Source organism: Tasmannia lanceolata, unplaced genomic scaffold, assembly GCF_043159265.1.
Source record: "Tasmannia lanceolata isolate RefF3 unplaced genomic scaffold, GAP_Taslan_0.1 ptg000013l, whole genome shotgun sequence".
NCBI lineage: Eukaryota > Viridiplantae > Streptophyta > Magnoliopsida > Canellales > Winteraceae > Tasmannia > Tasmannia lanceolata.
The window spans coordinates 5809764-5830976 of record NW_027518690.1 but is presented as its reverse complement, the minus strand read 5'-3'; the positions used below and the strand labels follow the sequence as shown (position 1 = coordinate 5830976).

Here is a 21213-nt window from a genome sequence, read left to right as displayed (position 1 = left end):
TCGATTATAATTTTTTTTTGAATGGTAAGAATTTCATTAACAGGACCGAGATGGTCACAAGATACAACGATATAAAATACAGTAATTGAAGATACACACTTCCCCAACCCTCAAGACAGAAGAAAATCATATTTCTCTAGAGAATCCAAGTGAACTCCTCTTTTTACTTAGCTTGTCCGCTACCCCCATCCACTATGCTACGATGTCTTATTGTTATTTCTAGTTTATCATTTTCTGACCAAGTATCATAAAATTTCATAATACAAATTCAGTAATTGAGCCAATATCCTATATCTATTAGTTTCAATGTATTATGTATATTTCAAAATTTTGAAGAGGAATGATAGATGCAATCAAGGGCCCTTTTCCGGCTTTTTATGCAAGGGCGCCCTTGCATCTATCATTCCTCTCGAAAAAAATTTCATATTATTTTATACATATGCTTTTTATATGCTCTGCTTCAATCACTACCACCAAACCTGATCCCCACCTGCACGAACTTCTTAAATATAGCATGACCCACTACTCATAAGCTTGAATTGGTTGTTGGTTGTTAGTTGTTTTGTTTTAGATTCAAGAAACTTATTCAAGGGGCGGTAATATTCGCCCCACAATTTGTAATTTTTGCACTATTAGAGAAGCAATGTTGGGCCCACAAGCTCATAATACAGTAAGCCTCTTAAATTAAATTTGTATACTCACAAACAAAAATACAACTTTGATTTAGTGTTATTATCCTTGCAAATTTCAAACAAATACAACAAATCCTCACCAGAAATCCCCACACGAGCAAGATCCATCCTTAAAATGATGGTAACGCGCCCGATCTCTCACCATAATCTCTCGGCCATAGATCTTAGAAACCATCTTGAAAACAACATGACAATCGCCACAAATCCGAAGATTTTTTATAACCCGAATCGGATCTCCACCGTCGGAACTAATCAAACCATAAGCCACAGCCAATTTCTCACTATGATAAACTAGAGCATTCTCCTTCTCTTCCTCGCCAATGTCATGCAACACAAAGGCGGTGTTTGGCACATACCCTAAACCCTTAACCCTAATCCTAATCTCATCCAACATCCCATAAATCTCCTTTGAGTTCATGTGACTATGATCACCATTCACAAACTTATGAATCACACCCTTCAGTTCAATGAAGCTAAATCCAGGCACTTTCCTCACATCTCTACTCTTCATCTCCTCCCTCACCCTCCCCACATCATCCCACCGTTGATCCGCCGCATAAACATTCGACATTAGCACGTAGTCCCCACAACTATTCGAACCCATCTCGGCTAGCTTCTCGGAGGCCCGTTCCGCGAGCCCAACATTCCCATAAGTCTTGCAAGCTCCGAGAAGACTTTGCCATAGGACCGGGTCCGGATCCATCGGTATTGAGTTTATCACAATGTAGGCTTCCTCGAGCCGCCCGGCCCGGCCCAAAATGTCCACTATGCAGCCATAGTGCTTTATGTTCGGACTCACATCGGACCCAACCATATTGTTGAATATACGGAGCCCTTCTTCCACTAGGCCTGAGTGGTTGCACGCACAAAGAGCAGAGAGGTAAGTCACCTGGTCGGGCTTGACCCCAGCCCGACCCATTTGGTCAAATATCTCCAATGCATCGGACCCACGCCCGTGCATGGCGAGCCCCATGATAATAGTGTTCCATGACACTAGAGTTCTAGTCACCATGTTATGGAACACTTCCAATGCTCCGTTTATAGACCCGCATTTTGCGTACATGTCTATAAGGGCATTACAAACCCGAACATTGGACTCCATGGCTGCGTCTTTCAAGTACGAGTGGATGAATTTACCCTCACTCAACGCGCCTAATTGCGAGCAAGCCGAGAGTGCACCCACCACGGTTATGTCATTGGGCTTGACCCTTTCTCGTAACGTGCGACGAAAAAGAGCCAAGGCGTCTTTAGGGCGGGACCCTTGAGCCAACCCGGAAATCAAAGCGTTCCATGTGGCGATATCTCTCAGAGGCATTTCATCAAACAGTTGGTGTGCACCGTCCAAATCTCCGCTCTTCACGTAAACATCAATCAGGGTAGTTTGTAACCTAACGTCAGAATCAAAACCCAACTTTTGAAATTGTGCGTGGATTTCTTTTGCTTCGAAAAAGGCTAAGACCCTTGCGCAGGCCTTGAGGGCGAAAGAGCAAGTTAGGGGGTCGGGTTTTTGTGGCCAACGAGACATTGTGAGATAACATTGGAGTGCTTTTTTGGGTTGTTCGCTTTGGGCAAGACCCCGAATGAGTGCATTCCAGTCGTTGGTGACTGGGTTTTGGATTCGGCGGAAAATCTCAGCTGCGTAATCGAGATTTCCAACGGCTGAGATTGAACAAAACTCGAGGAGTTTGGTTCGAGAGGGGTGGATTTGGAAAAGACCGGTGGTTATAATGTGGGCATGGAGTTGTTTGATGTGTGTTATTGAGGTGCATTTTTGAAGGATGGAGTCTAGTAAGGCCATGGAAGAGGAACGAAATAGAGTGGGATGAAGGATATTTGAAGGGAAATGATAAAGTTACCAAAGAGCCCCTGTTTCTTTTGAAACTGATGGTAAGAGTAGAACTAAGTAGGGCTGCAACTCGGGTCGGGCGGGTCGGGTTTTGGAGAACCCAACCCTACCCGAGAAATATCTCGGATCGGGTCGGGTTTTTTTTCGGAAAACCCACGATTCCCAAACCTGGCCCTACCTATGATAAATCTCGGGTTGGTTCGGGTCAGGTCGGGTATTTTCACGTTGACGCAATTTTTTAAGGAAAATTCTCGTTTGGCAAGGCAACTCAACTCATAGAAGCAGAAATTACACTCACATTACACTTGAATCAAACAATGATGTAATTACACTCACATCACACTTGAATCAAACAATGCTATAATTAAACAATGTTGTAATTACAATCAAATAATGCTGAATCAAACACTTGAATCAACTCAACTCATAGAAGCAGAAATTACACTCACATACAGTAACAGTGGGTGCGTGGGTTTTCACTTTTAACTTTTAACTAACAATAGAAAAAAATGTACATACTATAACTTATGTAACTCGGGTCGGGTTGGGTGGGGCCCCTTCAAACCCGGCTCGACCCGAGATTCATGCGGGCTTTTGAATGCTCAACCCGGCTCGACCCGAAACCCATGAAACCTGAACCCAACCCAGGCTATTTTCGGGTCGGGTAAAACCTGGCTCAAGTTGCAGCCCTAGAACTAAGGAGAAAGTTTAGAAAATGACTTGAGAGTGGTTTTCTTTTTAGCATGGGATTTTTGCTCCTTATTCCATAGCTTGTAAAATTTTATTAATCAGTTAATAAGCATACCTCTTATCCAAAAATCTTAGAAACATTTTTGGACCGAGTTACTTGACAATGCTGTAGACACCGTTTTAAATTTCGGTTTCGGACGTAATTTTGGGGGTAACCGAAACCAAAATTTTAGCCAAAATCCTGAAATTTCGGCCCAAATTCGGTAATTTCAGCTGAAATTTGGTAAAGGATTTAAAAATTAATATTTTATTCAAAATTTCTGTCGAAATTTTGTAAATTTCAGTCCCGGAACATTTTGATTTCGTTCCTCACCGAAATCCGAAATTTAAAACCTTCCTGTAGTGTGAGACTGTAGTGTGAGAGGAGCCACCTCGTGAATGAAGACAAAATCTGCTGAAAAGTGAGCCTGTTTGGCTGCTCTCATATGCAACAGCCCATCTGCAAACTGCCTTTTGCGATGGACGCTAGCAGATCCCTCAATATAATGCAAGTTTCACTGTACTGTATTATTTTTACTTTGCTACACGTGACAAACTCCTAGCTTTATAAAGTATCCATAGTCATTCTCGCCTGTTTGACAGTCTATTGGGGTGCACCTCAAATGGAGTTGGGCCTGTTAAGGGCAACCCTAGATAGCATTCCCCAACCCCAAATTAACCAAACCTGTGCCTTAGGTCAAGGGTGGCCAACCCTAACCCAACCCAACCCCACCTCTAAATCTCTCAACCCTAACTCGACCCATCTAACGTGTTGTTTTTCTTCCAAATCAGGTGGGGTTGGGTTCGGGTTAACAAGAGAAAAATGCAAGGAGAAAACATAATCATATGATTTTGAAAAGGGCCGTGATAAATTCGCACCCACTGTAGGATAATTCGCACCCTTCTTTTACCACAATTGACGTGCATCCCTCTTAAACCCTAGTTATTTTTCTTTTTCTTTTCTCCATCTTGTCTCGCATTTTTTTTTTCTTTTCTCTAATTCGATTTTTCTTCTTCCAATCAACGGTGTGGAGAGTCTCTAATAACAGGTGAGGAATTTTTCGATTAATTTCCAACTTATATCTATGTTATTCTACATTTTTCAATCACTTCTTGTAATCGATGAAACCCTAATCTGTTGAGTTTATGATTTTTTTTTTCAGTGTAATATTTGATACATCTGTTTAAATTGGTGATTGTTTCCCCATCTGGTTCTAGGGCTTGTATTTTTAATCCTGGAGTAGTTTTGATCTTTCAAATATAGATTTTTTAGGCTCACAATCTAGGGTTTTTCTGGATTTTGATCTGAATTCCGTGTTCGTGGAGTCTTTTCCTTGTTTTATGTTTGAATTTTTTTTTGGGTAATTGATGAAATATCTTTTTCATTTTCCCTAGAATAGTAGAATTTCCGGGTTAAGAAATCTGTGTTTTCGTCTACAAAAAGAATCAAAATTTTCTCAATATCCATAAAAAAATTGTTTTTTTAAAAAAGGGAAAAATGTTTCTTTGGGAATTTTTTTTTGTTAGGATTAGGATTATTTTTTCTTTTCATTTCACAATTTATAGGAAAATGATATCATTATGGGCTTTTTAGAAGGCTTTGATTAATAATTAAAGGTTCCTGTAAATAAAACTTGAACTTCCATGATTAAAGTTAACTTTTTTTATCATGTATAATCAAACAATGAAAAATAGAAAATTTTGAAAAAAAAAAAAAAAAAACTCCCTTTCTAAACTTTTCCAAAAAATTCCTGCAATCCAAACATGGCCAAATTATGGAAAAATTCCTGCAATTCCTGCAATCCAAACTTGAACTTCCATGATTAAAGTTAACTTTTGGGGAGTGATAAATCGACTCCCCAAATTGATGAATCGACTCCCCATGTGTCTTTCTCTCTCCTCTAGGTTAGAGAGAGAAAGAGGAGAGAGATAGACACATGGGGAGTCAATTTATCCATTAGGAGAGTTGATTTATCTAACTTTTTTATCATGTATAATAAAACAATGAAAAATAGGAAATTTTGAAGAAAATTCCTTTTCCAAACTTTTCTAAAAAATTCCTGCAATCCAAACATGGCCTTTATGGAAAATTACATTTATATTTGTGAACATAAATGAATTGGCTGTTCACTGTTTTTTTTTCCAATGTTCCATTTAAGGTTAAGAAGAGAAAACCCTGAAACAAAACCTCGAACACTGCAACAACAATGGTGGATTTATGGTGGACCCTACTTGGGGCTGCAATTCCGGCTGTTGTTGCAGGGCAAGCACTTAGAGTGAAGAGAAGGCGCTCTGAAGAGCAGAGGATTAAGGGTGCCCGAGGGAGGGAGAAGAGCTCGGACGATATCTTTGTCTGCGAGAGGGTTTGTACATCGAAGAGAATGCTTAAAAAAGTTGGTGCATTCTCGAAAGACCCAACTCCCGATACTTGTGTTACAGTGTGTGGTGTTTCGGAGCTTGATGCTTGTGCTGATGCTTGTGCTCGGACTGTTTGTGTGAACCAACACCAAGTACCTGATTGGAATGATATTTGCCTTCGGAGGTGCCAGAGTGAATGTCTTAAACTCTCTTCCTTTTCTTCTTAGTACTGTGTTTTGCATTCTCATAGAATGTTTGGTAGTTTATTATTTTAATGGAGATGCCATTTTGCCCATTTTTGGAATTGTGGCTTTTGTTAAGTTTTCTGTGGGCTGGTTGTGGGTCTTTTTTGTTTTATCATTTGTTGTGTTGCTGATTTTTTTTGTTTTTTTTGTTTTAGCGTTAGCATTTGTTGTGTTGTTAATTTTTTTTCTGATGTTCCATTTGCACGTTTTGAGCATTGGAGTAGAGCTGGTATAGATTTCTCTTGTGATTTGCTTCTTTTTATTTGCTTCATGTATTGGGAGTTCTTAAGCCAGGCTATATGTGTTTCCACTTGTGTCTTGTGAATTCTTTCTTCTAGTTGCTGAGTTCAATTGTTGAAGAGCACGTGCACAAATCTCTTAAATGGTTTATAGCATCGATGCTGATGTCCCTGTTGGTTTCTTCTTTGTTTGCGTCCATTTTTGAAGAGGAGATGTGTCTTAAAATGCTTTTTTTTGTTATGTTTTGTGTAATACTGCAATCACATGTTATCTTTAACTCTTCGTATTAGTTTGTGATATGGATCAGATTAAAAATTATTGCAGAAAACATAATATCATCAACCGCAGGCTCACGCCCGTCTTTAAGTGGCTAAGTAAGCCCATGGTTCATCTAAGAATAATTGGCGACCAGTCCACATGGGAGCCCATGTAGTTTTAGGTGAAGTTATTTATTTCTCGAAACATTTATCTATTTCTCTTTTAGAAGCTTTCAGCTTTATTAGTTAGATAAGTTAAATAAGTTGCAAGTTATTTTCTTTTATTAGGATTGTGGTAGTTGTTGGTTCAGAGTGGTAGATAAATGGTAGTTGTTGGTTCAGAGTCTACCACAGGGGAGGAGTGAAATTTTTGTAAAACATTCATCATGGATGATCAAAATTAATGAAGACGGGAAGCTGTCTCTGGTAGTAAACTTATGTTATATTTATTTCCTTTTAAAGGTATTTTAATGCAAATTTTCATTCTAATTTCTAGCTATTTTAGGGTCTTAACCTGTTCTTTCATAAACCCTTGTCCTTCTTACTCCCTTCCTCCTACACCACTTGTCCACTTCATTCCACCACCCTCTTTCACACCAAACCTTGTTAAACCCCTAAGCTGCTCAGCCAAGCCCTTGTTTCCTAAACCCTTATATTTCCCTTTGAATCTTCCAATGCGAGCCCTACTTCCTCACTTAAGACCCAGCCTTTACCTAACGCCAACCATAACAGCATTTGAGCAGTTTTTGTAGCCCCTTCCCTATTGGTTTTGCATCATCCTGAAAGTTATTCATAGAAGCACGAAGTGGGAGTAGGGACAAAGGTGGGAGCATGGGCGGGAAAGCATGGGAGATCAGAAGAGTCTAAGGTTGGGAGCGCCATGGGAGTGTTTATATAATAGAGTGTTGTTATGGAGACCGAGAGTTTAACCTGACAAATCCTCACATGCCACATGGCTTGGGAGGGGTAGTTTTGGCATTTTCACGGAGAGAAAAGCCAAAAATCAAGGGAAAGGTTGTTAAGAGGCTATTCGTCCGGTTCCACTCTAGGTCCGCAACTCGGTTACCATTATTCCATATAATATTTTCTTTATATGTCTTGCAAAATTCAAGTGCATCAAAAAATAGTAATTTCTAACCATCTCCACTTATATCTTTCAAAAATTAAGTACATCAAAAGTAGTAATTTCTAACCATCTTCATTTTTGTGCCCTTCTTCCTTGTGCCTTCTGAAAACACCTTTGTGCTTGCTCCAATGAAGTACTTTGTAGAGTTGGAAGAGTTTGATGCAATGAAGTTGCCGATGGTGGGACTGATGGAGTAATACAAGCAGGTTGCGAGCTCCATGCGAGCGGTTTCCGTCTCTTCGGGATCGATTTCCTTGGTCGCTCCTTCCTAAGGAATGCCAAATTGCAGTTCTAGCGTGAGAGCGACACCCATGAGGAAGATTTTTGCTTCTAAGCTTTTATTAGGGTATCCGACAAGTTTGGATACATAATGGAGATTTAGAAGAACCTGAATAGTAATTATATTAGGGTCTTACTTATACATATTTATTTAAATTTGTCGGTTATGGTGGTGTATATAGAGAGGCTAGCAAACCTTGTATATTTCATCTATAAACTCAAGCAATATATTGTCCGACCAATGTCGTCTTGAAGACCGTGGTCTCGATCCAAAAGCTATCGTGGCTACTCCTTGTTTCTCTATTGCATCGCCCTTGTTCTCTCCAAGAGATCATTGATCATCCCGATTTCCCGTACTGTTAGTTTTATCATTGATCGTTGTATGAGATGAGTTTGACACAGATTTGCACACTACCAGTGGGTGGATTAAGATAATGATCTAGTGTTAGTGGATTAAGATAATGATCTAGTGTTAGTGGAGAAGATATAGTGTTATATTTGTCATTTGGGTGATGGTGGAGCAATGATGATGGGTTCCCCCTCCTCCCTCCCTCTTCTCTCTCTCTCTCTCTCTCTCTCTCTCTCTCTGTTACAGGTTTTTTTTTTTTTTGAATAAAGTAGCCAAAACTGTTACAGGTTTTTAAGCTTGTTTTCTTTGCCTTTGTTTCACTTTAAGGTGCAACATCGATGTCAGAGCACAATACCGCATGTTAAGGATTGTTGTTCCTGGTTGGATCTCTGATGATAAATATAGGCTCAGCTCCTTGATGATTTGGAGAGACATCCAGAGACCGAAGTAGAAATTTTAGAAGACATTAGTTGAGGATTGGCGTTCAGGATCTATGTTGGTGACAAAGTCGAGTGCTGGCGTGAGAAGTGGTGTTCAAAGGTCCCCTCTCTTGGACCTTTTCCTTGATCTTTTTAGAGTGACATCAAAAAAAGAAGTTTTTGTGCAGGAATGTTTTATGAGGGAAAGAGATAAGGTCTCTTGGAACCTCGATTTCAGACGGAACTTTTTTGATTGAGAGATGGAAAGACACCTTCTTACCCATCTATTGGAAAGCCACTGCATTGGGAATACTGGAAGAGACAAAAGGGTTTGGATCCTGAACTCCTCTGGACATTCTCACTGAAGTCCTTCTATCTCTACATTGCTTCTTGCTCCCCTCCGTCGCAACTATCAGGAGTCTGGATTGTTCTAGCCCCACCCAGAGTCTACGCATTCTAATGTACAACATTCCGGGACAAAATTCAGGTAGTCAACCAACTTTGACGCCATTTCATTCTCATCATTGGTCATTGCGCCCTCTGTGTGTTAGTGAGCGAATCTGTAGATCATATGCTAATCCATTGTAGGTACTCTAGATCTGCGCGGGCCAAAATTCTTGAGATGTTTGGGATGTACTAGGCCTTTCTGGCTCTTCCAGACCTTGATTCTTGGTTCTTCTCACTCTGACGTAGGAGGGGCGTGATTCTCTGGAAACTCGTGCTGCTGTCCACTATTTGGGTCTTATGGAAAGAGAGAACGCTCTCACCCTTAAGAATATAGCCATAAGCGCCTCATCTTTTTTCAAAAGCCTTATATTAGTCATATCTTGGACAAGGTTCCTTCCTTGCTTGAAGATGTATTCAGCCACAGATATCAATTGCTGTTGTTGGGAGATTTGCACGAGTAAGGAGCGAGAGGTGAGATTTTGGACTGTGTGGATGGCCACGCAGTTCGCTTTCATCATGTTTAGAGGTCAGCTAATGGAGAGACAGACATGCTCGCTCGAGATGGAGTGGATCACCCATCGCTAGATATCTTCGATTTCTTACATCATTAACTTCTGTTGCTCTGGCGGTTCCTCAGATGGTCTACAATTAGGATTTTGTCTAGAAAAGCTGTCCAAGCAAAAGCACAAACTCTAAGAGGGGCTGGGGTGCGCCATACCCTATCCAGATGCGAGGATTGAGAGCCCAAAGTTATATGTTGATAGAATGACTTGACTGAAAAGACCCCTGAAGCATCCCAGATCCAGACCCTCTTGTCCTTTCCATTCTTCTTGATTTAGCAACTGCTCAACACATCCAATAGTCTAGCTATCCTGTCAATATCCCTATTGAAGAAGTTCTGACGAAACTGAATCTTTCATTGAAGACGATCATCCTCCCACTTGAGACAGTCTTTGATAAGGGCTTCCTTATCAGCTGGTACCAGCATAATATCGACAAATTGTCGACCCAATGGCTCATCTCAACTTTTGTCGCCTTAATAAACTCTGAACCTTATAACCTTTTTGAAATTGTGCTTGTGCCTCATGTTTTCCATCCAAAGGGTCAAACCTTTTAACTTGAGACCATCATCAGACACCCACTTACTATCAATAACTTTTATCCAGAGCTGGTCTCTGTCTTCACAGTAGCTCCAAAGCCATTTTCCAAGAAGGGCCTTATTCACCTCCCTTAGGCGTCTGCACCCAATACCTCCCGCTTTGATTGGCTTACACACCTCCTCCCAGCTAACAAGATGGAACTTTTTCTTTTCTTCATAGCCTCGGCAAAGAAAGTTGCATTGAATCTGCTCATTTCTTTTGATAACACTAACTGGGCATCTAAATGCCGACATAATGTAGACAAGAATATTTGCAAGTAGACAGGTATATTTGCCTTAATGAGGGTGATCCTGCCACCTAGGGACACTAAATTCCTCTTCCATGTAGTTAGTCTTCTCTCAACTCTTCCGATGATTGGGTCCCATACATTCCTTTGCCGTATTTCCTCACTCAGAGGCAAACCTAGGTATCATTCAACTAGTTTGGGACAAAGGCTTAGTTGAGTTGAGTTGATGTAGATGTATTTGCTACATGTTATGGGATTCAATTGATAAGAAGGTGATTAAAAGTCGATTTGAAATCCATATCAAGTTACAGAAGTGTGTGGCTTCATCTACTACAGATGTTGAGCATATTGTCGTCATAGAAGCTTGCAAACAACATATATTCTATGCAAAACTTTTTTCATGAATTGGGTTCGGAGAAAGAGAAGTATCTTGTAAATTGCGATAGAGAGCCATCTATAAAAGGGAGGCCTAGTGCACGAGGCTCCCACCATTGTGGGGTCTGGGGAGGGCTAGATGTACGCAGCCTTACCCTGCTTTGCAAAGAGGCTGTTTCCGTGAGTTGAACCCGTGACCACCAGGTCACAATGGAGCAACCTTACCGTTGTGCCAAGGCTCGCCCTCTATTAAAGTAAAAGTTCAAGATTTCACTCCAAATCAAAATACATAGGTGTAAGATATCATTTGATTGAAGATTTTCATGGAAGGAAGTTGTTACAGCTCGAGAAGATTTATACTAACAAGATTGAATCATATATGATGAAAGCCCTCCCTAGGGGACAAGCATGAGTTTGTAGATGCATTGCATGCTTTGGCATGGTGAAGTTTTGAGGAGTCTAGAGTGGGAGATTGTTAGAACTCTTCCCTCGCTTGGTTTGAGCTAAAGAGCCCTTTCATGAGTCTAGCATTAATTGCCACCCACCTTGTCTCTTTTGTCGACCTGAGAGAGGTGACAAAAATCCCATACGTATCTGGGCTTGTTTAATTATGGGACTAGGTTGTATTGGATAGGCATCTAACATTTGGTATAGGGTGCGTTGCGTATCACGTATTCAAGTCACATAAGGCACGACTTGTGATAGAAAAGCCAAAGTGATAGCCTTCAAAGTGATAGTTATCACAGGGTAAGCCACCGCAGAAGAGATGACCTATGAAAATGTCTACTTGTGAAAAAAAGGGCCAAACTGAAAGCCACCACATTGTGTCACCGAGAACTGCCGATGTAGAACTCCCGAAGAATGTTACTGTCCTGAATGGGAAGGTTTAAAAGGCCTAGCCTAACAATCGTCCTCCTTAGGGAGAGAGGTTAAAAAATTTAGAAAAAACAAAACATGCCTAAAAAAAGGAGGGGGTGTTGTAACCATGGTTTAAAATTTCGGCCAAAATCCGAAATTTCGGATACCAGTGGGGACCGAAACTGAAAATTTCCGAAATTCAATTTTTCACCATTTACCAAATTTTGGACCGAAACCAAATTTCGGGAAATTTTGAAATTTGGGTCCGGAATTTGGAACCAAATTACCAAATTTCGGACTGAAATTTAGGTTTTTGGTGGGGTCCGAAACGGTTAAGGAAACCGAAATTTTAAACCATGGTTGTAACGTGGTGCTAATGAAGCTAGAGATTCATAATTAAAAAAAAAAAAAAAAGTTGTAGCTACTACACCAAGAAGCAGATACAAATACAGATTAAAGCTTCTGCAAGAGAGGGAAGATCTACTCCCTCTGTGAGGAAAAGACTGCACCTTCTTCTCTATAATTACAATCAATACTTAATGAAGTTATAATTCTAAACCCTAAACAACAAATTAATAGAACAGATAGACTATACAGTTAAATGATTACAGACCCTAATTTCAATCAAAGCTCTGTCTTAGGATCTGCATCAGGGCTAGATACAGTCCTTTTCACTTTCTCCACTGTCTTGTGAACAGTGTCTCCGGCCATTTCAGCAGCTGATTTCGCAGTGTCTTCGGCTGTCACCTTACTTGTCTTGAAACTCTTACTAACAGCCTCTTTCATGACCTCTCCAGCACCAGAGGAAGCTTGATCATTCCTACACAGGAAAAAAAAATCCAAATAATCAAATCTTGAAAAGGGTGACAAGAAGGATTGTTTGAATTATAAATGATCAAATAACACCAACTGTAATGGCTTGAGCTTTTAGAGTAATTGATTGTTTCACATGGTATCAGAGCAAAGGTTATAGGTTATGGATTCAAAACTCGTGATATTAAAAAACCACATGTAATGGCCAACCCAAAAGAGGGGCCACACGTGAGGGGAGTGTTTAAAAGATAAAATAACGCCATTTCCTGCTGCTTAAGCTTGGAGTAATTGGCTGTTTTCACAGGATTAGAATGAAAATCTAAGAAATGGGTACTGAATCGCATGGAATTTAATCAGTACTAGAGGGTGATTTATCAAGAAAGATTAGAATGAAAATATTAGAAATGGGTATCTGAATTTCATGTGTTTTACTCAGCACTAGAGGGACTTTTACTAATTGCCCTGCCTTAATTAAAAAAGAAGAAGAAGGGCCCAACTGAACAAATGGGTGCAAAAGGACTAAAATGGAAATCTAAGAATGGGTATTTGAAATTCATGAGGGTTACTTAGCGCTAAGTTGTGTTTTATTAATTGCCCTGCTTAAAGAAAAAAAAAACCCAGATGGCCAAATTGGAATGAAAAGGACTAAAATGGAAAATCTAAGGAATGGGTTATCCTACAAATAGGGGAATTTTTTTTTGAAATACGTAAAATTTGAAATTCAGCTAAAAAGAGGATTAAAGTGAAAATAATAAGAAGTGGTAATTGAAAATCCCACAAATTTTACTCAGCAATAGAAAGAACTTCATCAATTCTCCCACAAACACACAAAAAAATAAAAATCCCAAATTCCCAAACTTTAAAATTCAGGGAGAAGAAGGATTTAAATGACAAATCTAATAAATGGGTATTGAATCTCATATGAATTACCCTGAATCGGGCGGTCGAAAATTCATCAAAGCTACATTTATCCATGATCTGATCTTGTTCCAAGGGCTTATAGGGGTTGTGAGTCCTATGGCTCTTTCAATTGCACTTGGGGATTGTTTTTCTTCCTTCCCCCCATATCCAAAAGCAGATAAGGTTAGAAAGAAGAAAATGAGAAATTTGACTGTAATTCTAAAAAATTTCATGGCTTCTGATTCAAATGGATAAAAGGAAGTTGCAGAGAACCACCTCTGTAACTGAAACATACGTTCATTTCATGTCTTTGTAGTTGAAATTACGTGGAGTCTGATCCTCGTATAATGGGACACCTAAGTGGACATTTGTCACGTTTTGAGTAATTTTCTGGTCTTTTGCGTAACGATGTAGGTCCCATTTGCTTTAGTTTGTGGGACGTATGTTAGATATCAACGGCCCAGAAAGCACATTGACAGGACAATTCATAATTCTAACCGTTCGATGAAGAGTTTGCATATGTGAAGATAGGAAGTTATCCTACGTTGAACAGCCAAAAATTAACGATCAATTAGAAGATTGTGAGACTTGTTGTATCTATGGTAGTGTACCTTAAAGATCAAGCTTGTACAGAAATTCAGATGTATAACCCATAAGAAAATAATTTATACATCTCCCGTCCCACTGAATTTCGGGTTGAGATTTGTTTCATTAGAAGGTAGACATCCAGAGTGATGGGGTATAAAAAACAGCAGCCAATCAGCTGTTGACACGTGGCCCCAGGATGGCCCACCACAAGCCCAACTGTTGCGCAGGGGCACTCTGGTAATTTCCTGAAGAGTAGGTAATCCTAAACCCGTAAAAGGTCGACACCTGTCCTAGGGTAGGTAATCCAACCACCCCAGGTTTCCCTCTATAAAAGGCCTTTTAAGGCTCAAAACGGCAGTGAATAACTTCTCAACCAACTCTTAAAAAACTCGCTCTGCACTCCTGCTCATACTGACTTGAGTGTCGAATGGCCTGTCCGGAGTAATGACTCCGGATTGGTCTTCTGACCTCATGTGCTCTTGTGCAGGGCTCAGCTCCTTCACTTCGGCTCCTCAGGTCCTCCAGCTCAGCTCTTACGTCACTGCCGTATCTGTTACCGATTTTAAGCCTAACACAGAGCATCAAAATGGAACTGAATTTTACTTGATTTGGTTTTAAAACAGCTAAGATATTCTTAAGAGTGCTGCTAAGGAGACCGAGAGTGGAACCGAGCAAATCCCCACATGCCACATGGCATGTGTGGGGGTAGTTTTGCCAGTTTAGAGAAAATAAAGCCATAATTCAAGTAACAAGATTGCTATCGTGTGAAGAGCCTATTTCTTCTGTTTCACTCACGGTCCCCAACTCGGTTACCATATCGTTATTCATGTACTCGGTATATCCCCAACTATATCTTCCATAGACAGAGTCTATAAACAATAAGCAAAAAATGGGATTTGGATTATTAGCTCAATTTGTTCAAATCACCTAATTAAAGATGATATTTTATTCTCAAAATTTCAAAAGTACAACAGAAATGGTGTAATAGTGATGGTCGAAAATAAAAGTATAACAGAAATGGTGTAATTGTGATGGTCGAAAATTTCATAAACCCCTTTCAGAGTGGGGGAATCATCAGCTTTTATGTTGGTACCCACACCATAGAAATATGAAAATGCAAGAAGATCTAGTCATTACACAAGAAAAAAAAAAACACACACACACACACACAACAGAGAGAGAGAGATGAATTACAAAGTAAATGGGCTTTGTTCCCGAAAACGGATACGGTTCTTCATGCCCATGTCTTCCCAAACAAGATTATTCCACCAGTTAGCCTCCCCTAAAATTTCCGGTGCGGTATTTTGATTGCCAATGTGAAGAGGAATCTTATGCAGCTTTAGACATCCTTTCGTTTTCAACTTCTCCAGTTTTGGCAAATACCCATTGCAAATGGTCTTTAGCATTGGTAGCTCCCATAAACATAAAGTGTGCAATAATGGGAATGCATCTTGGCCCACCTGATCTTCATAGAACAGTGTCTCTAATTTGTAACAGAATCTGATTTCAAGTATTTCTAGCTTCTCAAAACGTATTTCTGAAGAGAAAAGGTTCACAAGTCTTGGACAAGAGTCCAAATAGATGCTATTTAGGAGTGTAAAGCTTTTTCTTCCAAATTTTCCCTTGCACAGGACAGTTGCTTTAGTAAGATGGTAAACCCATAGCTTTTTTAGGCAGTGAAACACATCAATGTTCTCACTTTGTCCAATAACTAAACTTTTCATTTCGTGGCATTTCTCAATTCCACACTCTATAATTTTGCTCAGATTTTCAACTTCCAAATCAGATAGCGTGGTGATGAATTTGTTATTATGCAGATGGAAGAATTCAGTGTTGTAGAGAACTCCTCCAATTCCAATGAGAATACCTTTGCTCGTGTAAATCTCCAAACATTTGTCATAGTTTGTCGAAGGTGCAAAGTGTTTGGTTTTAATTTGGGCATAAATATCACCGTAATAAATTTGCTTGATCATGAAAGGATCATCTTTATCCTTGCATCGTTCTTCGTATGCACACACATAGAAATGAAATTTTTGGAAGTATTGTTCCCACAAGGGAGAGTGGGAATCCAATGTTTGAAAAATGCATGCATCATGTACAGAGATGAAATATCCATTTTTACCTTTCACTTGAGATTCCCTTGCCAAGTTCATGGAGCACTGATCCCAATTCAACTCTTTTGGGAGTCGACGTATCTCATTCCAATTGACAATCTCGAGGTGTTTTGTATCTATCAAGTCTAGACGCAATAGGTTCTTCAAATTTGTAATCTCTTCTGGGAAATTTTTTATCTTTGTACCCGAAAGATCCAGCATATGGAGATTTACAAGAGTTTCTAAGCCACGCAACCTTTCCAAGGACAAACATCCCCTTACCGAAAAATGAGTGATGCCACTCGCATTTGGTACGTAGAAGTCTAGAAAACGAAGGTTAGGCATATCCTCAAAGGATGCCTTTGGAATCAAACTTTTTATGGGGGTTCTTTTAAAATTGAGAATCTCGAGTTTAGCTTGTATTTGGGGCATGGGGAGACTTTCTAAGCAAGGACAATCATTTAGCGAGAGCATGCGGAGGTTGCTCAAGCAGGACAGGGATGGTGGAAGTGAGGAGATACGTGTAGAGGAGAGGTCAAGCACTTGAAGGCCTTTCATGTGCTCAAAAAATGTTTCAGGGATCATCTCCAGTGGATTGTGATCAAGCAACAAAGTGGTGAGTGTGGGGCATTTAGGAGGATGAACAGTGCACTTGCCATCTTCATCGTATGATAATGATGATGGGTGGAGGAATGATAATGATGATGGGTGGAGGAGGGATCTTATTTCGTTCCAGGATAAGGAGATCATCTCCTTGTCTTCCCATTCCTCGGCCTCGGGAGGTTGTGTTAATCCCACATTTGACCTTAGCAGGAATCTATGCCGACGAGAAATTCTTTCTCTAGTAGCTTCACCAGCAACAAAAAAGGAAATTATTACTTGTCCTTTGTCGTTGTAATGTATTTTATGTGTGAATAACATACGTCGTTCATGGAGCCCATCCAAAAGAGCTCTAGCCCATAACAAACCGTCATCGAGAACTCTTTCAAATCCAATTATATAGCCTTTGATGATCCAATGATGCATCAAATCATCTGCGTCCACACCTTTGGGGAAGAGCAAACAAATCATCCAGCATTTCATGATTGTATCTCCAGTGAAATTAATCCCATTTCCAGAGAGGTCTGTAGACAAGTCATTTGCCTCTCCGGATAGTAGGTTCCAAACATCCTCCTCTGACAAACTCCACCATCTTTCTTGCTCGATTATTCTCTTTTTTTTCTTCCTCCTGTCAATATTTTCCCCCCACCCGGCATAAAATCGAACCCTGATAACCTTGCTATCCCTATGTAATGCACCATCTTCAAGATACACAGGGATAGTGTCACCCGTTGTAACATCATCTAAAATCAACAAGATCCTCCCATCCATTAACATCCTCCTTAAGGTAGAATAACTTGTTGTATGAGGAATGCGCAACTGGTCCCCTATTCTCAACATCAATTCCGACGGACCTGCAGCTTTAGTTGGGACCGTTACCCACGCTGTAAAATCAAAGAGATGGGATTCTTTGGCTTCCTCCATCACTTGTCGCACGGCCCGTATTGTCATCGCGTAAATTATTGGATCACGAAATTCAGAATCCTGATTATTTCTGACAAAAACATCTATCCAAAAAACATCTGGATCTCTCAGACACTCCCAGATGCGTTGCCTCGTGCGCTCAAACACATTTCCAATTGTGTTTGTGTTTGTGTTTGAAGACATCTTCCTTTCTTTCTTTCCTTTTTTTTTCAAATAAAACTCACAATCAAAAGCCAAAAGCCAAATACAGTCTTCACTTGAGTTGTAGTTGTACTACCTATATAAAAGAAGAAACAGTCAAGACACCATCAGCATAAAATAAAACAAGAATGCGTGTTATCCAAATTATCACTACCTAAGAAGCCAAACCCTTGCTTATTGTGAATGAAATGAATACAATGTTAGGCCCAAGTGGTGACAACCGAAGAGCGTTGAATCATCAAAACAAGATTAGAAGATTGTCAATGGTTGAACCATTGGGCTTACATGTTCAGTCGTGGCATGAGACACCGAATGAACATGTATCCCAATGCCCCCCTTAGGATACATGAGGGGCCTCTACCATGGCATAATGGTTCCCATCATTGATTGATCCGGACAACTCATCTGCTAGCCCTTGATTTGGACCTTCAATGGCCCAAAAATCATGCCAATCATGCATTTGTAATATCCAATGATGTAGGTTTTTTTTTATTCTCAGCATGGACAGTCAAGAGTTACATAATTTTTTCAAGTGCAGTTCATTATTTACTGTTTGGCTTTTCTCTCAAATCAAGAGTAAAAGGAAAGTAATGGGAGTCTGTTTTCCGTCTAATTCTATATTCCGTACATCCAAATGGACGATTGTCTAAGTTAGGGGTGCAACTTGGGTCGGGCTCAAACCGAACCCGACGGATTCAACCCGATTTTGGCTCGGGTTGGGAAAAGCCAACCCGATTTAATTTCGAGTTGGGTTAGGGTTGAGGCCTTGGCAACCCGACCCGACCTTTATTCAACTGAATTTTTCTGTTTTGCCCAAGGTGAACCCGAACCAACCCGACTCAACCCGACCCGATTTCGGGTAGACGGGTTGGGTTAGGGATGAAAGATTTAGAGGCAGGTTAGGTTAGGGTTGACCATCCTCAACCCGAGGCTCGGGTTGGGTTGGGTTAGGGTTGAGGGAATGATATCTCGGGTTGGGTTAGGGTTGGCCTCAACCTGATCCAACCCGACCCGAGTTGCACCCTTGGTCTAAGTACACTAGAGGGGGCTGTCCAAAGTAGGAAAAAGGGGTGAATATATCACTTGGCCTATTTTTTTACCCAAGTATCAATTAGGGCTGCAACAGGGTCGGGTTTTTCAAAACCGAAGCCCAACCCTGGATCCCATTATCACGACCCTGACCCGCCCTGACCCTGAGGCAGGGCCGAAAAACCTCAACCCATTGCCCGCCCTACAGAGCTCAATGCTGGCCCTGGCCCGCCCTGATTGGGCCGGCTCGGCCCTAATTGACCCTAGTGCAAAAATACCTGTTAAGAGTGCCAAAAATAAAGAAACCACTTATCATATAGAACAAAATGATCAATAAACAGTGAAAGGGAACAAAATTAGACAATATGAATTCAACAACATGACGGGCAACAGAGACAATTAATAATAATAATCTAAAGAAACATCAATCCAAGATAATAGAAAACATTAGGAAAAGAAACATGCACATATGGTTTAATTCTATAATAGAAAACTTAGGGTCGGGCCGGGTCAGGGTGACCCGAGGCATTAACCCAGAACCATTCTCACAGAAACCATTAAAGGAGGGGATTTTATCCGTTTAGAGCGGGAGGGGGGTATCATTTCCCTTATATTAAATTGTTAAGTAGCTTATATAATATGTAAATGAATAATGGTAGCAGAACCGGGAGTCAGACCGAAGAGGGAGCCAAACAAATGGGTTCTAGCCACAACATCACAAGCCACATTCTCATTGTTGGTCTCTCCCATCGATCACCATATCTTTTCCTATGTAAATTTCTTTTTATGTATAGAGATCTAACATATAAACATATCTAATCTGATTGATCAAATAGATCTAACAATTTAATAATCTATCTTTAGATCTATGTTTAAATCTTTATGAAGCTAACTAATCTAACCATATAGATTACTAGAATACAAAACAAATTTTAGATCATACCTCTTTCTAGTTTCGATCAATATTTTGAAGTCCTGGATCCGTCTACCTATTTTGGCTCGATCTGATCTTGCAATGCAACTTGATCACTTCGGTCGATGGACGGTAGTGGGGACCAATGCCATATAAATAGAAAACCCTGCTAAAATCGTTCATTTATCGGGCCACAACATAAATAGTTTGTACCCCATATATCAAGGATGATCCTAACCCTTCGATCTGTAGAAGGACTTGACATAAATAGAAACCTCTATAGATTGGACGGTTAGGATCATCCAATGGAGATCATTTATCTGGTACAACTTATTAGTGTTTTCTGTTCTTTTTTAAACGGTTTGGATCATCCCACATAGTGGGCCCCACAATATTTTTTGAAAAATTTGCACACACCATATAAAATCTCATATTTCTATACCTGTCTACTTACAATTGCTGTACCTCTTCCTAAAAGTTAAGACCTTATAATGTATAAACTTTGGATATACAAAGGTACCCGACTACACTATAGGATAATCCAAACCGTCCATATGATGGACCATAATGTAAATAGGTTGTGCCAAAAAATCATTTCCATAGGATGATCCCAACCCTCCAATCTGTAGATGAACTGCTTATTTATGGAAACCTCTAGAGATCGGAGGGCTAGGATCATCCTATGGAAATGATTTTTTGGGCACAACCTATTTATGTTATGGCCCATCATATGGACGGTTTGGATCATCCTACAGTGTGGTTTGAATAATAAGGGACTATAAGGGCTTATACAGTATAAAATCTCATGCAAACCGATAATGAGATAAAAGAGGGAAAGTAAGTGAGTTTACTTTACCCACTGAACAGGCATATGTGGTTTTCGAGTAGGAGGTAAACAAATGTTTTACCCCCTATTTACGCAACTAGAAGAAACCCACTATCAGATATCTTAACAAATGTAAATCTTCATAAGAGAATTAAGTATATTACAAATATAACTAGCTTTGACTTTAGCCATCCTATTAAAAATCTTGGAGTTAAAAAAAGAGTTGGAGCGAGGTAGTTACCTGAAAATTTTGCCGGTCACTCAGGGCCAATGTAGTAGTAGCAATTGAGAGAAAGGAACCTCTTGTACTTCTTTTATTTCTATCAATAATAAAAAATTTAGGATCTTATAATCGTTACCACACTATTAGGCCTTGGGCTATGATACGAAGGCTTTTTTTTATGTGTTTCAAACGTAGGATGAAGAAGTAGCTTGCTACTTATAACACTTAAAAAGGGATTGGAATTGAATTCTTTTCTTGATACATGAGAAGAGTAGTCATGATTAAAAAGAAAAAGAAAAATTAAAGTTAGAGATGATAACTTGCATGAGAGGGTGAGGAATACAAGAAAGGGATTAGTCTTTTTAAAGCAAAGAATAAATCCTACTATTGCAACTATGACATAGATTTTATTTTATTATTTTTTTTTTGGGGCGGGGGGGGGGGGGGGGATTGCGATTACTAGTGAAACTACCAGTTACTCCATAAGCTTAAGCTGT

General features: G+C 39.9%; 3 protein-coding genes and 1 long non-coding RNA gene across 6 annotated transcripts; 1 reads left to right on the top strand and 3 right to left on the bottom strand.

Annotated features, from left to right (window-relative positions):
* Positions 1-666: 666 nt before the first annotated feature.
* Positions 667-2560, bottom strand: LOC143890722 (Tetratricopeptide repeat (TPR)-like superfamily protein). The gene has a single exon (XM_077395401.1). It carries the CDS (start codon positions 2488-2490, stop codon positions 769-771), a length of 1722 nt encoding a protein of 573 aa, XP_077251516.1. The 5' UTR covers positions 2491-2560; the 3' UTR covers positions 667-768.
* A 1328-nt stretch (positions 2561-3888) lies between these two features.
* LOC143890721 (uncharacterized protein At5g64816) lies at positions 3889-5920 on the top strand. The gene is made up of 2 exons (XM_077395400.1): positions 3889-4316; positions 5427-5920. The coding sequence occupies exon 2, from the start codon at positions 5475-5477 to the stop codon at positions 5850-5852; it is 378 nt and encodes a 125-aa protein (XP_077251515.1). The 5' UTR covers positions 3889-4316; positions 5427-5474; the 3' UTR covers positions 5853-5920.
* Positions 5921-12028: 6108 nt separating this feature from the next.
* Positions 12029-13614, bottom strand: LOC143890720 (uncharacterized). Its single transcript, XR_013255231.1, has 2 exons — positions 13350-13614; positions 12029-12426 (listed from the first exon to the last, which is right to left on the bottom strand). It is a non-coding gene; the product is annotated as an uncharacterized LOC143890720 (long non-coding RNA).
* Positions 13615-14826: 1212 nt separating this feature from the next.
* On the bottom strand, positions 14827-20888 carry LOC143889613 (disease resistance protein At4g27190-like). Of its 3 annotated transcripts, XM_077393881.1 has the most exons (3): positions 20735-20888; positions 19698-19833; positions 14827-17801 (listed from the first exon to the last, which is right to left on the bottom strand). In XM_077393881.1, the coding sequence occupies exon 3, from the start codon at positions 17705-17707 to the stop codon at positions 15098-15100; it is 2610 nt and encodes an 869-aa protein (XP_077249996.1). In that variant the 5' UTR covers positions 17708-17801; positions 19698-19833; positions 20735-20888; the 3' UTR covers positions 14827-15097. The 3 variants fall into 3 exon arrangements, with proteins under 3 accessions (XP_077249996.1, XP_077249998.1, XP_077249997.1); XM_077393883.1 differs by lacking the exon at positions 19698-19833; XM_077393882.1 differs by lacking the exon at positions 20735-20888 and having other exon boundaries at positions 19698-20146.
* Between the last annotated feature and the right edge of the window lie 325 nt (positions 20889-21213).

Excerpts from the sequence above, each read along its gene's own strand:
- LOC143890721 (XM_077395400.1), top strand. The coding sequence starts at position 5,475 with ATGGTGGATTTATGGTGGACCCTACTTGGGGCTGCAATTCCGGCTGTT.
- LOC143889613 (XM_077393881.1), bottom strand. The coding sequence starts at position 17,707 with ATGTCTTCAAACACAAACACAAACACAATTGGAAATGTGTTTGAGCGC.
- LOC143890722 (XM_077395401.1), bottom strand. The coding sequence starts at position 2,490 with ATGGCCTTACTAGACTCCATCCTTCAAAAATGCACCTCAATAACACAC.